The following is a 14680-nucleotide window of genomic DNA, read 5'->3' as shown; positions in this document are numbered from 1 at the left end:
AGTGTCACTGAGTGACTAAAGATTACTGGCGACACTTGCCATCAAGTGTCACTGGGTGACTAAAGATCACTAGCTACACTTGCCGTTACACTGCTTTGCAAATAAGATTCACATTTTTATCTTTCTTCAGATCTTTTGCTATAAGTCTGGTGTAGTTTACATTGAACCTTCGAAGTCTAGCTATTGTTGTTCAGATGCACTGTGATGTCAGGCTCTGACAGTTGTTTCTATTATGCCTTTTGCAGGTAACTTTTCGTCAGCATGTACTCGGAGTGGGTCTCCCTCCAGACATGTATACAGAGTGACACAACCCACACAAGCGTCCTCAAGAGATTTCCGGCAACTGTTGGCAAGGAGATCGTTGTGCCTATTGTCAGGAATCTAGCGCAGGGTCTAAGCATCAATGGCAATGATCAACCAAGCAAGTTGCATTCTTCAGAAGAGGTCAACTGGACGATGGAGGTTGTCATTTTTCCCATCTACTTGCTAATGTTTTAGTTCTTGCAATCAATTAAGCTAAAAATTCTTAGTCATAAAATGCTTCATTAAGGTATCGCCTAAATATCCAATACGTAGCGTCTCTGTAGAATCGTCTTTGTTTAGCAATTCTTTGCTGTGTTGGGCAAAATTAATGTCATTTCGTAGTCTTATTTTCGTATAGTGAAAGCCAAAGCCTTGATGACTCACATGTTTTTCAAACTGTTCAAAAATTTTTAAAAATTTGTTACGAATCACATTTTATAACAAATTAAAAAGCTAAAACTTGGTGGGCTAGAGCTCCTAAACAATAGGTTGGCGTTTGATTTCCAATAAGTGCATCTAAGCTTGATTTGCTCTCTACCTAGTCAACAATGTAAATTAGTTTGAATAGTCACCTGGATCCAGGACTACATTTTTATGAAAAAAAGTAAAACAGTCTCCGGCCTTGTACCTTAGTTTCCTTTCATTTCCAATATTCTTAAACTAAGCTCTTTACATCATGCACTCCAACTTACTCTGCTGACTCTTTTTAAACTAAGGTGATCATTTGTCCTGAAGTCAGAAATAGTTGCTGCGTCTGCTTAGCAAGCTAGTCCTGTTCTACCCAGTGATTGGTTGCCGCACGTGAAGTTCATATTTGGCATTTAATTTCATTTAAAGCTAAACACGCTAAAACAAAACTGATACATGCCCTTTACTCAATGAACTTCAGACTTCTTAATTAAGATTGGATATATAAAATTGTTTCAGACTCAAAAAATTGATATTTGTAAAAACAATCCAACTAACAGGCGAAATGGTATGGCAAGTACTTACCAAACACCGGGAAAATCTGTTACTTTCAATATGAATTAATGTGTCCACTAGTCATCTAAGAAGCATAATACGGGTACATATAAAATGATCATACTGTCATTGTTAACTAGTACAATACTAAAGAAAGGCCTCATATCGTGTGTCGCATACTAAAGCATGTCCTAAGCTGTGGGATCACGTGTTTTTGTCTACCACCAGGTGATCTGCCATGGGCTCACTTTACCATTCTCGGAGCTAGAGATCATTAAGGAGTGTGTGAACATCTACTGCGAGTGGCTGACGGGCTGCCTGCTGAAAAAGAAACTCTGCATTCCCAAGCCTGTCATGGAATCACCCGTTACTTACTCTATTACTGTACTTTCTCACCTCTATAATCTCTTCGTGCCCAGGGAGAAGGCTTGTGAGTAGAATACAGCTCCATTGTGTATGAAAGTGTTTGCTCTCGCTTGTTACTGGATTCTGATAAAGTGTTTTATTACTTTGATCTTTAGATATTCTAGAACGTTCTTGCACCAAAAATTGACTTGGTGCTAGTAATTGACTACCTAAACTAAATTTTTAGCTGAAAAGTTCTTGTTAAGCTGTTATGTTTTTGTTTGGAAGGACAAAAATAACACTTGCATACAAGCTGGCCATCTTGACTTTGTTCCCATATCAATTCATGCTTTAGTTCTAATTTCCTTTTGTGCGCTGCATGAAATTTAAAGTTGAGAAGGTAATGTGGAAGCAGCCACACAAGAAACAGAAAAATGTGTTACACCAAACGCCATGATTACTCTGCCGTTCCAATATTTTGCGTGCAACTGATATGTTGCTATGAGCTTTCGCTTTGCCATTCTGTGGTAATTAGAAACAGTTTAAGCTAATCAAGGCAGATTATTATGCTCTTGGATAACTAGTGTGTTGTGCTTCTGATGGCAGCTCAGGACTTGGTGAACAAACAAGCATTGCTCTGTCACCGAGCACTCCGAACACTAGAGAATGTAACTAAGGAGTCCCAGTGCCTCACCAGAGAGTTATGGGAGGCGATATTAAAGTTTCTTTTAGCCACTACAGACACTCTCCTAGCACCCCCGAAGGAGAAAGGTAGGATAGTCATGGCTACTTTTTGTTTACATTTTGTATTTCAAGTTAGCTTGTCTTCTATTGTCAATTTTGTTATATTACATCCAAATTAATTGTAGTAGGGGTACAAATGATCACAAGCTGCATTCGAAATGTTATTACAAGGGTTTCATCAAAACCTGGTGGTAATTCAGTAGCCTTACCATAAGGTTGTATTTTAACCTGTCGGAGGTCGAGCACTCATCTTGATCTTATTCAGGACATATATATTGCTCTGTTTAAGAAAACCTATTCAAACTTACCATTCACATGAAATATCATGGTACTTAGTATTAGTGTAATAAGTTTATTACAGGAAGACATGATACTAATGTGAAAATAAATTCTAGTACATATTCTATTTTACAGTGGATGACGGTACGTAGTTACTCAATAACCTTTCCTTCATGTTTCTTGCCATACGTGTTGTATGGTGCCGCGCATTGTTGTGGCTTCTATTATTGCATCAGCTAATGCCGTTTGCATGGCAGAAACGAATCGATTGTGACAATATACACCACATGACATTGTGTATCATGATGGCATATGTTGTGTTAGTGATATGATAGTGATATATGTCATGGTAGTGACATGTGTCTTGACAGTGACATGTACCATGATAGTAACATGTGCTATCAATGTGACATGTGCCATGACAGTGCTATGTGCCCTGATGGTAACATTTTATGACAGTAAAATACCATGACATCGAAATGTGCTATAACCATGATGGGTGACATGAAAGTGACATCTAATTTCAAACCTATGTGACATGTGATGACATGTATAATTGGAAATGTCTGCTTTTTAACTGGCTCTGCCATGCAGAGTTATTGCATGCTGGTTAGTGGCACTTTTGTTTATCTAAGTGGTGTGCATGACAGCTGGCAACATGTGCTTTTTGTTGTTCTGTGATGTAAAATGTTGTAACTTCAGTTCAGTATGAATTGCATCTTTTTGCTATTCTTTCTGGTTTCCAGTGATGCATCACAAGTAATAATGTGTGACTCTTCTGACAAACAGTGTATATTGAAGTGTCAGCATATTACTATTGCTACATGTTGCCAGTTTTCTTAGATATATATCTTAATTTTGATCATAACTGGGTTAATCCTTTTGTTCCATCTGAATGTTATGACCACGGGCTACGCTAGAACAGCTATTCTCTTGTGCAAGTTTCATACTTGTGCAAGTGTCTTATTCCGTATAATGTCTCGCATCGCTTTCCTTCCCAACTTTACAGTTTCATGACGCATATTATGCTTACCTCATCATCTCTTGCTTTCCGCTCAGATGACAGAAGCAACTACCACACTATGTCTTACAATGTATTTCAGTACTCTATTTTTATAATGCTTAGTATATCATCACATTTACCCATTTTCTTAGCACTGGGTTTCCCTTTCCTCAAATGTATGGCTAAATTTTGCATCAACATCTACAGCATGTTATTGCCTTATTTCTTGTTTTAGAGTAACTATAGTAGCATTGGTTGTGTTCCTTGGATAATTACCAAAATACTTTTTTCTTTGTTCAAGCAAGAGCTCTGGCAGCTGCGCTCATGCCTACCAAATTTGCTGCATCTTTTCTATCTTCCTATGCCAGTCTAGCGTTATAGAAAACTATGACTGCCTACAAGCCACCAGCTGGTACCTTGCTTATTTCTCTTCTAGCTATCGCAACCTGATTGTAAGAAACATTGTTGCAGCTGCACGCTTCGTTTCCTGCGCGTAGGGCTAGTTGTCACCTTTGGGTACTGACAGTAGATATACAGTCAAACTTCGACTTCTAATCAATAATTTGGACTTACAATCAATCATTTTGACGTTAAACTAATAATCTCTAAATACCAATTGTTTGACATCTGAAATTTCGTGCAACAGTTCTGTTAGTGAAAGTACTGTAAAAATTGAAAAACATTTAAAGCTACTAAAATATGTGAATAAATGCAATTTATGCCAGTGTAAGATAAAGTAGGCTACTCCATGTGTTTTTATCAATCTCTCTACTGGATAGATATATTGTCAAGTCTTCGCTACTGGTTATCCGTCTCCGTGGTAGCGTAACAACAAAACCTTTTTTACAATTTTTTCGTTATTCGGTTGTTCATTACAATTTTATTTTTATATTCAGTTTTTTACATGGACTGCCTTTATTTTAATATTATACAGTATTACTTAAAATATTCATCATTGTTTTTTGGGCTCTGAGCCAAATAAGACAAAAATAAAAAATTTCTTGTGATAATATTTGCTCCAACTTGTGACATGCCGACATATAAAGCAAATATCAGAATGAATTAGCTTCTTGCATTGAGATTTACTGTACAGTTTTAAATGAAAAGCCGTTAAAATTTGGGTGGAAATCATATTAATGCAGAAGAAACAATGACATGCTTGTATTTTCAAGAATTTTCATATTTTGAGAATTGTCCTGGGATGCAGCGTAATTCTACTATGAATAATAAAGGCTACACCAAAAAAGTTGTATTATATGTTAGTGTCTCCTGCTGAAAGTTTTGATGCTTGTCACAAACTTCATGGTAGCCATGTTATGTTACACTTTTGGCTCTGATGTCTCTGTAGATGGAATAAGCGATGAGCTAGCAGCGAGGATGGTGTCAGTCCTATTTGAGATGTGGCTTTTGTCTTGCTCCACTTACTTTCCTGTACCTTCTCTTTGGAGAACATTCCGTGACATGTGCGCCAACTGGCGGCATCACGAGCCAGTTATACTTCAGTGGAATCGTGTCAACTATGCGCTAACTGCACCCTTGCTTCTCAAGCTCTATGGACCTGATCATCCCGAGATTGTGATAGGTAAATTATTCTAGAGGTCATTGCCAGTATGGTGCGATAGTCCAGAGACCGTTGCTAGTATGGTGTGCTAGTCTAGACGTCATTGCAATTATGGTGTGCTAGTCTAGAGGTCATTGCTAATATGGTGTGCAAGTCTGGAGGGCATTGCTAGAATGATGGGCTAGTCTAGAGGTCATTGCTAGTATGGCGTGGTAGTATTATAGAGTTCATTGCTAGTATGCTGTGCTAGTCTAGATGTCATTGCTAATATGGTGTGCAAGTCTAGGGTTCACTGACAGTAAGGGTCAGCTAGTTTAAAGGTCATTACTAGAATTATGGCAGCTAATTAATTTCTGGCTCTGAAGGATATTGACTGAGGCTATCGACTTGATAAACAAGTTTGCGCTTTCATTGTTAAAGACTTTAGCTGGCATGGAATCTTGTGAGCACCTCATATATTTACCTTTTAATCTTGACTTCACTTTAAATTCTGACATGCATTTGTGTTCTCAGAAACATTTTTGTCATTCAAGAAAAGTACAACTGCAAGTAACCGTACATTGAAGATCCTAAATATTAGTTGGCCGTACTATAGGGTGAATTTGCTAGCTTTTTTTGAAAGATTTTTATAAATAAAGCTTTCCAAAATGCCAACATAGCTGTCGAGACATTTTGCTTTACGACATTTGTGATGTGATGTCTAGAAGTACGAGTTTATTAAGGCAGCCTAATTTCTGCTCGCTGACCTGTTGCTATTTAGCACGAGTCAAGGGAAAGCAATTCCTAAGTTGCTAACATAGCTTATATCAGTTGCTTAGTCTTCTCACTGTATGTGAAGTGATAGAATATAATCTTGCTTGTAGCAGTCATCCAGCAGTACTTACGCTTAGAAAATGGTATATTCATAAGGATAAATAATCGCTACGAAGACTGCTGGACCCTGATCTGTGTTAGTAGTATGCTTTTGGCATTGACTTAGCGGTGATTTAGTAAGCATATCGCTCGTTTTGTTATCTACCGTTATAATCTGCACACACCGTTAGTCTAGTTAAAACTGTTGTGTGGTAGACATAGCCAACCTCTAAGATGTTTTTGTGTGTGTTTCAGGGGCGAGTGAAAAGGCTCTCGTCACCGCCCTCACTAAGGAATGTGTAGAAAAATTATCTCCAGACTGCCTCCTTCAATGTTGGTTTAGGTTTTTGCACATCCTTAGCAACCCAGTTGACCTCTGCAAGATTGGGGTCATCAGCGAGACTCCTATGTTTCTACATCATGCTATTGCTAATGCTAAGGTGAGGAGGTCCAGCAAGGCTGGGTATCTGATAAATTATGTTATTGCTCATAGCAGGATGAGATAACTCCAGTTGTATATGTTAGTGAACTTGATGCAATAATGCATTCATCTATTAATGTAATGAAACCATCTGCTACTTGAATAGTTATGCAGTTTTTAATACTGGTAATAATCTAGACCACATGAAATAGCTGTCAAGATTCTGTTGGAGTCGTTGCCTCATTGTGACTTATAACGCTATTTCGTGCTGGTTCATGTCTTTTTACTCAACTTGTTCCAAAATAATTGAATATAGCGGTGAGTTGTTGTTGCATGACTGGAAGATCCGTTTTTAGTATGTATAAATGTACTAATTATTAAAACATGGTAATTTAAAAAATCCTTGTTGCAATTGTTTTGTTGAAATTCTTCAGTATAAAGTTTATAGTGGGCCGTATCTTGGTTCACTGAACATAGAAGTCTCATTCCGATGTTATAATTCACCATCTTCCTTCTGTAAAAACTGAAATCATCTCCAGGCTTGGTAATCACACCAATTCTAATTTTTTTTATCTTTGCCAAAGTACCGCATTTGTACTGCTGGACCAGTTCTCTCTTCATTTGCTCTCAACCAGCCTGCTTGTTTTAAAGTATTCCTCTACTGTTGAGAAAATTGAGTGAAGTTCTTTCTGGTTCCACACTGCATTTTATAAGATGTGTGTAGGGGAGAGGGTGATGCAGTGCTGTGTAAGTAATGTGCAAAATATGCAAACAGTTGCAAGTGATACAGGACTTGTGTACAATGTAGGCTACACTGTATATGCTAAGTGACAGCTTTTCTTCTCAGAATTGATGCATCGTGTAAGAGGTTTTATTATACATGAGTAGTTGTCAGCACTTTCCATGTGACTGGTTTGTAGTTCTAGTACACTTCCAGTATATGGGAGAGCTGTTATAGTACACTTCAGTAGTTGTGCACCCATTGCTCATGACGAGTTTGCTATTCTAGATTACATCACTGATTATCAGCCCATCGCTTATGACTAGTTTGCTTTACCACTTGTGTGTCAGCGTGTGAGAATCTGAAAGTATTTTGAGAAAAATGGTCCTCTTTTTTGTCAGTACTGAAAGATTTCACACTAAAATTCTTTACGAACATTGGCCTGCATATTTATGTAATTAGCTAGCACTTTGCAATAGTTGCTAAGAATATGCACTCACTATAAATGTTCTCGATCATCAGCATTATTCATAGTCTGATTGTGTTGGTTGCAGGTAGTTGAGCCTAGTCAGCACGAGTGTCTGCAACAGCTACCCGTCATATTTTACAAGGCTATGAAAGGAATAGCCAACCTTATGGACTCCTTCCTGGGTTTGTTACACGCCATTTTAATATACGCCGTATCCTATCAGAGCTTGGAAGCTCTTTTTACAAAAACAACTGTGGTGTATGCTTAGTCACCATGCTTAGTTAGCATTCCTTGACATGTTGATTAACTCCATGCCCCTACTTAATGCTAGCAGACGTTTTCTTGACTGTTGACATTAATATTGCTTTTGTTCAGAGTAGTTGGAGTTCATGTAACTGTTAGGTAGGGTACACCTTCCCATTACATAACTGGCTATGGCATGATCCCCTACACTATTTGACTCGCTATAGATTGACCCTGCTATAGTTGATTATTCTACCTATTGCCCATGCTTTGATTTGATCCATTCACGCTATGACCCTGATATGGTTTGATCCATTCACCCTATGACCATGCTATGATTTGATCCAATCACCCTATGACCTAGCCTGTCTTGACAAACTGTTGTTTTTTCGGAGTTGTCCCCCCGTCGAGCAGGCGAGCAACACAACAGCTTGTCACAAAATGCACCTACTGCACCTGATGCATCAGTTTCACTGAAAGGGAGTTGTTCTCTTCCGTCTATGCGGCTTAGCTGCGATATTATGGCGGTCGCTCCCTTGGTAATCATAACGGATTTCACGCAAAAATTTATGTAGAAAAAAATAAGATTACAACATTTAACCAGAGACCAGTCTCTGTTGTAAACTTTAGTAGAACTTGAGAATAAAATAAATTGAAAATAAAACCCACAAGAACAAATAAAACTAACTGATACATAAACAGACATAAAACTGACTGAGCGCACAAATAACGACATGTTTAGTCGCTGTTGTTGCCTAAGTTCTCAAGTTCTACTAAAGTTTACAGCAGAGTCTGGTCGCTGGTTAAACGTTGTAATCTTATTTTTTTCTACATAAATTTTTGCGCGAAATTCGTTATGATTACCAATGGCACGAACGACATAACATCGCAACCAAGCTGCATAGACGGAAGAGAACAACTCTTTATAAGTGCAGCTGATGCATCGGGTGCAGTACGTCTTGTGACAAGCTGTTGTGTTGTTCGCCTGCTCGACGGGGGGACAACTCCGCAAAAACAACAGTTTGTCAAGACAGGCTACCTATGACCTTGCTATGATTTGATCCATTCACCCTATGACCTTGCTATGAGTTGATCCATTCACGCTATGACCTTGATATGATTTGATCCATTCACCCTATGACCTTGCTATGATTTGATCCATTCATCCTTTGACCTTGCTATGACTTCCCTCGTTTATGCAATCTTTCACTTACGAATAGATCTTACGATTTTGTCTTGTTATGATTTCTATGTGTTTGTTCGAATAGAACTATGGCGTGACAACTGAGACCATCATTGATGGAGGAAGTGCTTTCTGCAGCCAATTACCCAACTATTTAGTTATGCAGAATTGTTTTTGTGAGACGGAATATGAGAGATTATGTTCAGTCAACTTTGCATTCAGTAATAGTGCAGATGTTTAGCTCCATCAGAAATAGTGCCCAAGGAGAGAGGCCATGATTAAGCTGGTCAAGCAATGCATGCTGCTTTTCAGGCATTTCTCAACCTCAAAGACAAGAAGACTCAAATACTAGTATCATATCGATCACTGCTAAAACCTCGACTGCAAGTCTGCCTTCCTCAACAGCCCAAACTCCACCCTCTTCTAGATCATCTGGCAGGCCCTCAGCTGTTGTGATGAGTAGGTATCTTCTTTCTCAATGACCTTTGCCCATCCTTTCCACCTTTTACCGCCAGCTTTCCTGCTGCCATAACACACACTCTTTATTTTCTGCCACCATCCTTCCTCCTGTCTTCATACATCTTCATCTGTGCCACTAGTCTTGTTACCTCTACACACCCTCTCCTTTTCATCTCCTACCACCAGTCTTTTTGTCACCTCTACATGCCCTATCCTCTTTATCTCCTACCACCAGTCTTTTTTTTACCTCTACACACCCTCGCCTCATGATCCCTTGTCCTCTCTTCACCGTTTCCCAGCCATCCTGCTGCTTTTATACATCCTCTCTGCTGAGTTTTATGAATTATTCAACTGGGTCAAGTAATGAATAATTCTTATGGTTTCCATTATCATAGATTTACAAATTATCAATCAAAAGTTTTTTTAATGTAATTTAAAGGAAGTAAATCCCATGGTTTACTAAGTTAAAGTTCAAGGTCAAACCTCTTACTCTCTTTTATTCCATGAACTTAGACATTACATTGCATTGAAGTTTGGTGTACGATTAATTGCTTTATGGGCATATAATCAGCGCCTCTAATTGTTTTAGCAAGCGAGCATGCTAACCTAGCTTGTTTGCTCATGAGAAGTGCTGCTTTAGCTCTTTTACCGGAGTTGTTTTTCCTTGTGGGCCAATTTGTTATAGTTTACTTGGATTTGCTCTTGATAACTGAGTTATTTCAGTAGTTGTCAATCAGCTTTTAAATGATTATCTAGCTTCATGGCTGTAGAGGAATCTTATCGCCTGTGATTACATGTTAACCCGCCAGAACCGATTAGTATAATGCAACTGCAATGCTTGTCTGCTTACCAGATCTGATTATGGTTCCTATTGCTGTGGAACAATTACCACCCGGTAGATATGTAATTGCCTGCTATTGCATGTTCTCTTGAAACCCACTAACTTTGTTTCTTATTGCATTCACATTTACCCGCATGTAATCACCGCTGTATGCATCACACTTGCTTTCTTGTATCAAGGTCACTTTAGACCTGCTAGTGCCAGTTTGATTATGGACCTGATAGTCTTGAGGTAAACTTCAGCGCAAATGAGCCTAGACAATCGGTATCTAACTGTATGAGACAGCTTTTGACCTACACATACTAAGATAATTTTAGACATATCTGCGCTTTGGCAATCTTCGACCTATTTATTTTAAGGTAGCGCTAGACCTACGTGTGCCAAGGTAGTGGTAGGCTTACTGAATGTCTCAAGATATATTTTGACTATGCTGATTTTGTTCTTTCTTAAGAGCGGGTAACAATTTATGAGCTGCTGCATGATTTGACACCTGACAAAGCTTGACGCCTGACATAGCTTGACACCTGATATAGCTTGACACCTGACATAGCTTGACACCTGACATAGCGGATAGACGGTTGACATTTCACACATCTGATCTAACTATATATAACCATTTTATTTCTTTTTGTTACATCTTTTCAATTGTTTAATCTGTATAGGGTTAGGGATGTTTTTTCTGCTCTCGGTGTGGCCTGGTCATGTAGTCATCACGCGTAACAACTGTGTAAGCTTGTGTTTCCTGTTTTGGTGCGAGCATGTTTATATGAGTATATTGTAATATTAAACTGATGCTTAGGCTAAACTGTGTGTAGGGGCTGTGAATGAGAAAGGCTAGGTAGGATCGTGTACAGCTAGTAACATATAAAGGGTCATAATGTTTTCATGCTCAGTGCTTGTTGATCAATTAACTCTCGTCATGAGCAACAATATTGTAAGTTACATTGATGGTATTGTAGGTTACATTGATCGTATTGTAGGTTACATTGATGGTATTGTAGGCTACATTGATGGTATTGTACGTTACATTGATGGTATTGTACGTTACATTGATGGTATTGTAGGTTACATTGATGGTATTGTATGTTATATTGATGGTATTGTAGGTTACATTGATGGTATTGTAGGTTATATTGATGGTATTGTAGGTTACATTGATGGTATTGTAGGTTATATTGATGGTATCGTAGGCTACATTGATGGTATTGTAGGCTACATTGATGGTATTGTAGGTTACATTGATGGTATTGTAGGTTACATTGATGGTATTGTAGGTTACATTGATGGTATTGTAGGTTACATTGATGGTATTGTAGGCTACATTGATGGTATTGTAGGTTACATTGATGACATTGTAGGTTACATTGATGGTATTGTAGGCTACATTGATGGTATTGTAGGTTACATTGATGGTATTGTAGGCTACATTGATGGTATTGTACGTTACATTGATGGTATTGTAGGTTACATTGATGGTATTGTATGTTACATTGATGCATTGGCTGCGTAGGTAGTTTAATTTTTATATCGGTCTACCACCTTACTTTGAAATTTATATATGTGTTAGCATGTCACTTTTTATAATTGTTTAAGCACAAAGAACATGCGTAATCTGGAAACTGAAAGATATTCTAAATATAATAATGTTGTATTTAAAATTGGTAGGCACTGTGATCTGGTGTAGTTGTCTAAATATTTGCACACTTGGTTTATATTACTCTGACCTTGCGCAAGGTCATAAAGCTTTCATAGAAAACATTTTAACATTAAAATTTCGTTTTGTTGTTGGATTTTATTTTGCTAAATATGCATTTTGGGTGATGTCTGGCACAGGTTCTGGAGCCAAGCCAATGTCACCGAATAAGTTCTCTTCACACTCATTAGCACCTTCCCAGTCGTCAGTAACGAGCCAAGTATCGGGTGGCTACCTTCAATACTCTGCCCGTCCCTCTCTATCTTCCGATAGGTCAAGTATTAACAGTATACTGAATCTGCTCGGTCCATGGCTTTTTGAGGCTGCCATGTCATTTGACAATCGAAGATCGCGGCCAGGTAAGTTGTGTCAAGACTGGTTTTGCAGGGAGTTCCATAGTTACCGTGGACCCAACCATGCGACATCAATTCGTTCTGGTGTGGAGATCGTAAGGCGAAAATGTCGTATAGAGGGATATAGGAACTCATAGTAATTACCTAATGCTAACACCCCCTGGGAATAAAAATGAAACTTTTATATATGTACTGTACGTATTAAAAGTTAGTAATAAAATAGTATGATGACCTTAGTAACTATAACTACCCACAGTAACTTTGGTGTATTTAATGGTTATGATCTGCTTATGATTATGGTTCTTACTTTTTCCTTTAACGATGTTATGAATCTTAGGACCCATTGTTAACAAATTAAAGTTATATATGTAGTTATATACATATAATGAATTAAATTTCATAGCAAATATGGCTTCAAAAAAAGTTAAAAAGAAAAACAAACGGAAAAAGTAATATTAACTCGTATTAAAACTTACATATTTAGCTTATCTACGATAAGGATATCGTAGATAAGCTAAATATGATAAGAACGGTTTAGTCTTTACAATAACGCGATTCGATATTGTAAATTTGCAATATCACATCGTCTGGTGATTTTTGGAAATCATGAAGTTTTAGTTGAATGGTATTCTGCAGGAAGTCAGTCACAACGAACTGCTTCTATGTCAAGTCCAAGTACAGATCCCTTGACGAACAGAGAGCTCAACTTTGACATTGGCAGAGCAGAGGCGTGTGGTGCTATAGCCAGACTTCTATGCTCCAAAAAGTCTGGGGAGGTTATACAGCCCGTCTACATAGCCCGCTCCTACATGGCACTCTACCACGCTCTCAGTTTAACCTATGTATGTATTTGCTTCCCTCACATCATCATAGTGTCTGTTAGTATCCTAGCATAATGGTACTATATAAGTTTTAATATCCTAGCATAGTAGTACTATATAAGTTTTAGTGTCCTAGCAGGTTATGTCTTCCAGTTATAAGTTCTCTTAATGAAAGGTTTTTATAATTGTTACGAAATCTCTATAGCCACTTCATTCAGGTGGAGATCGTTAGTCTACAAAAGGTTGGATTTTGATAAATCTCTCCCAATTCAATATTCTACAGGCTGATAACTTGTTCATTTTAGCCAATCAAAGGAGATGTTCTCACCTTCACCCTCTTCCACATGGCTGATATTCTGAGAGTTGATTTGCCCGGGGTGAATGGGCTGATTCCCAAAGTTCTCGGTGCTATTGAGGCTGTCCTAACTACCGACCAGCACAACTTTAAGATTCATGAGCAGCTGACGGAGGTGGAACTAAGGAAGGCCTGCATCCATCTTCTTATGTCTCTTGTCTGCTTGCCTTTGCATTTCCATAAGATGGATATTAAGGGTGGGTTGCCTGTGCCCCATGGCTTAAAGGATAAGCATCCTTTTAACTTTTAATGTAATAATATATTAATTTTACATGTAGCTGATAGGTTAATAGTATTACTTCTATGAATTTACATGTAGCTGATAGGTTAATAGTATTACTTCTATGAATTTACATGTACATGTAGTTGATAGGTTAATAGTATTACTTCTATGAATTTACATGTACATGTAGTTGATAGGTTAATAGTATTACTTCTATGAATTTACATGTAGTTGATAGGTTAATAGTATTGCTTCTTTGAATTTGTATGTAGTTGATAGGTTAATAGTATTACTTCTTTGAATTTGTGTGTAGTTGATAGGTTAATAGTATTACTTCTTTGAATTTGTATGTAGTTGATAGGTTAATAGTATTACTTCTATGAATTTACATGAAGTTGATAGGTTAATAGTATTACTTCTATGAATTTGAATGTAGTTGATAAGTTAATAGTATTACTTCTATGAATTTGTCTATTGTGTTTCCGATTACGTCTAAGTGATGAACCTACACCAAGTTTTAGAAAATTTTATCAGAAATTATTCAATGTTTGAGATGATCTGATTGCCAGGATGTTTCAAAATTAAAATCAACAAAACTTGATCGGGGTTAAAACGCTCAGATTCAAAGAAATGTGTGATTATTATGTCTATAGTTTCACTTCGGCAAAAAGCCGACAGAATAGAGACACGTAACACTGCAATGTGAATGAGAAAGCCGATATCAATAACAAGAAAGACAGGCAACCGCGAAACTAGTGGCATCATTTTTGCAGGTATTTTTCTTCTAAGTGTTTTAACCGAGTTTTGCCGAGTTTAATCTTGAAGCATTCTGGCAATCAGATCACCTC

General features: G+C 37.7%; 1 protein-coding gene across 1 annotated transcript in view; it reads left to right on the top strand.

Moving 5' to 3' along the window:
- Positions 1-261: 261 nt before the first annotated feature.
- The window catches only part of LOC137399426 (ral GTPase-activating protein subunit beta-like), a 37342-nt gene continuing 22923 nt past the window's right edge, over positions 262-14680 (top strand). The window contains exons 1-9 of the mRNA XM_068085529.1: positions 262-462; positions 1495-1696; positions 2218-2382; positions 4986-5219; positions 6306-6490; positions 7747-7843; positions 12221-12439; positions 13070-13275; positions 13560-13806. Coding sequence (XP_067941630.1) covers positions 262-462; positions 1495-1696; positions 2218-2382; positions 4986-5219; positions 6306-6490; positions 7747-7843; positions 12221-12439; positions 13070-13275; positions 13560-13806 — 1756 coding nt within the window. The remainder of the gene's footprint in view (positions 463-1494; positions 1697-2217; positions 2383-4985; positions 5220-6305; positions 6491-7746; positions 7844-12220; positions 12440-13069; positions 13276-13559; positions 13807-14680) is intronic.

Source organism: Watersipora subatra, chromosome 7 (assembly GCF_963576615.1).
Source record: "Watersipora subatra chromosome 7, tzWatSuba1.1, whole genome shotgun sequence".
Classification (NCBI taxonomy): domain Eukaryota; kingdom Metazoa; phylum Bryozoa; class Gymnolaemata; order Cheilostomatida; family Watersiporidae; genus Watersipora; species Watersipora subatra.
This window is presented reverse-complemented; position numbering and strand designations above follow the sequence as displayed.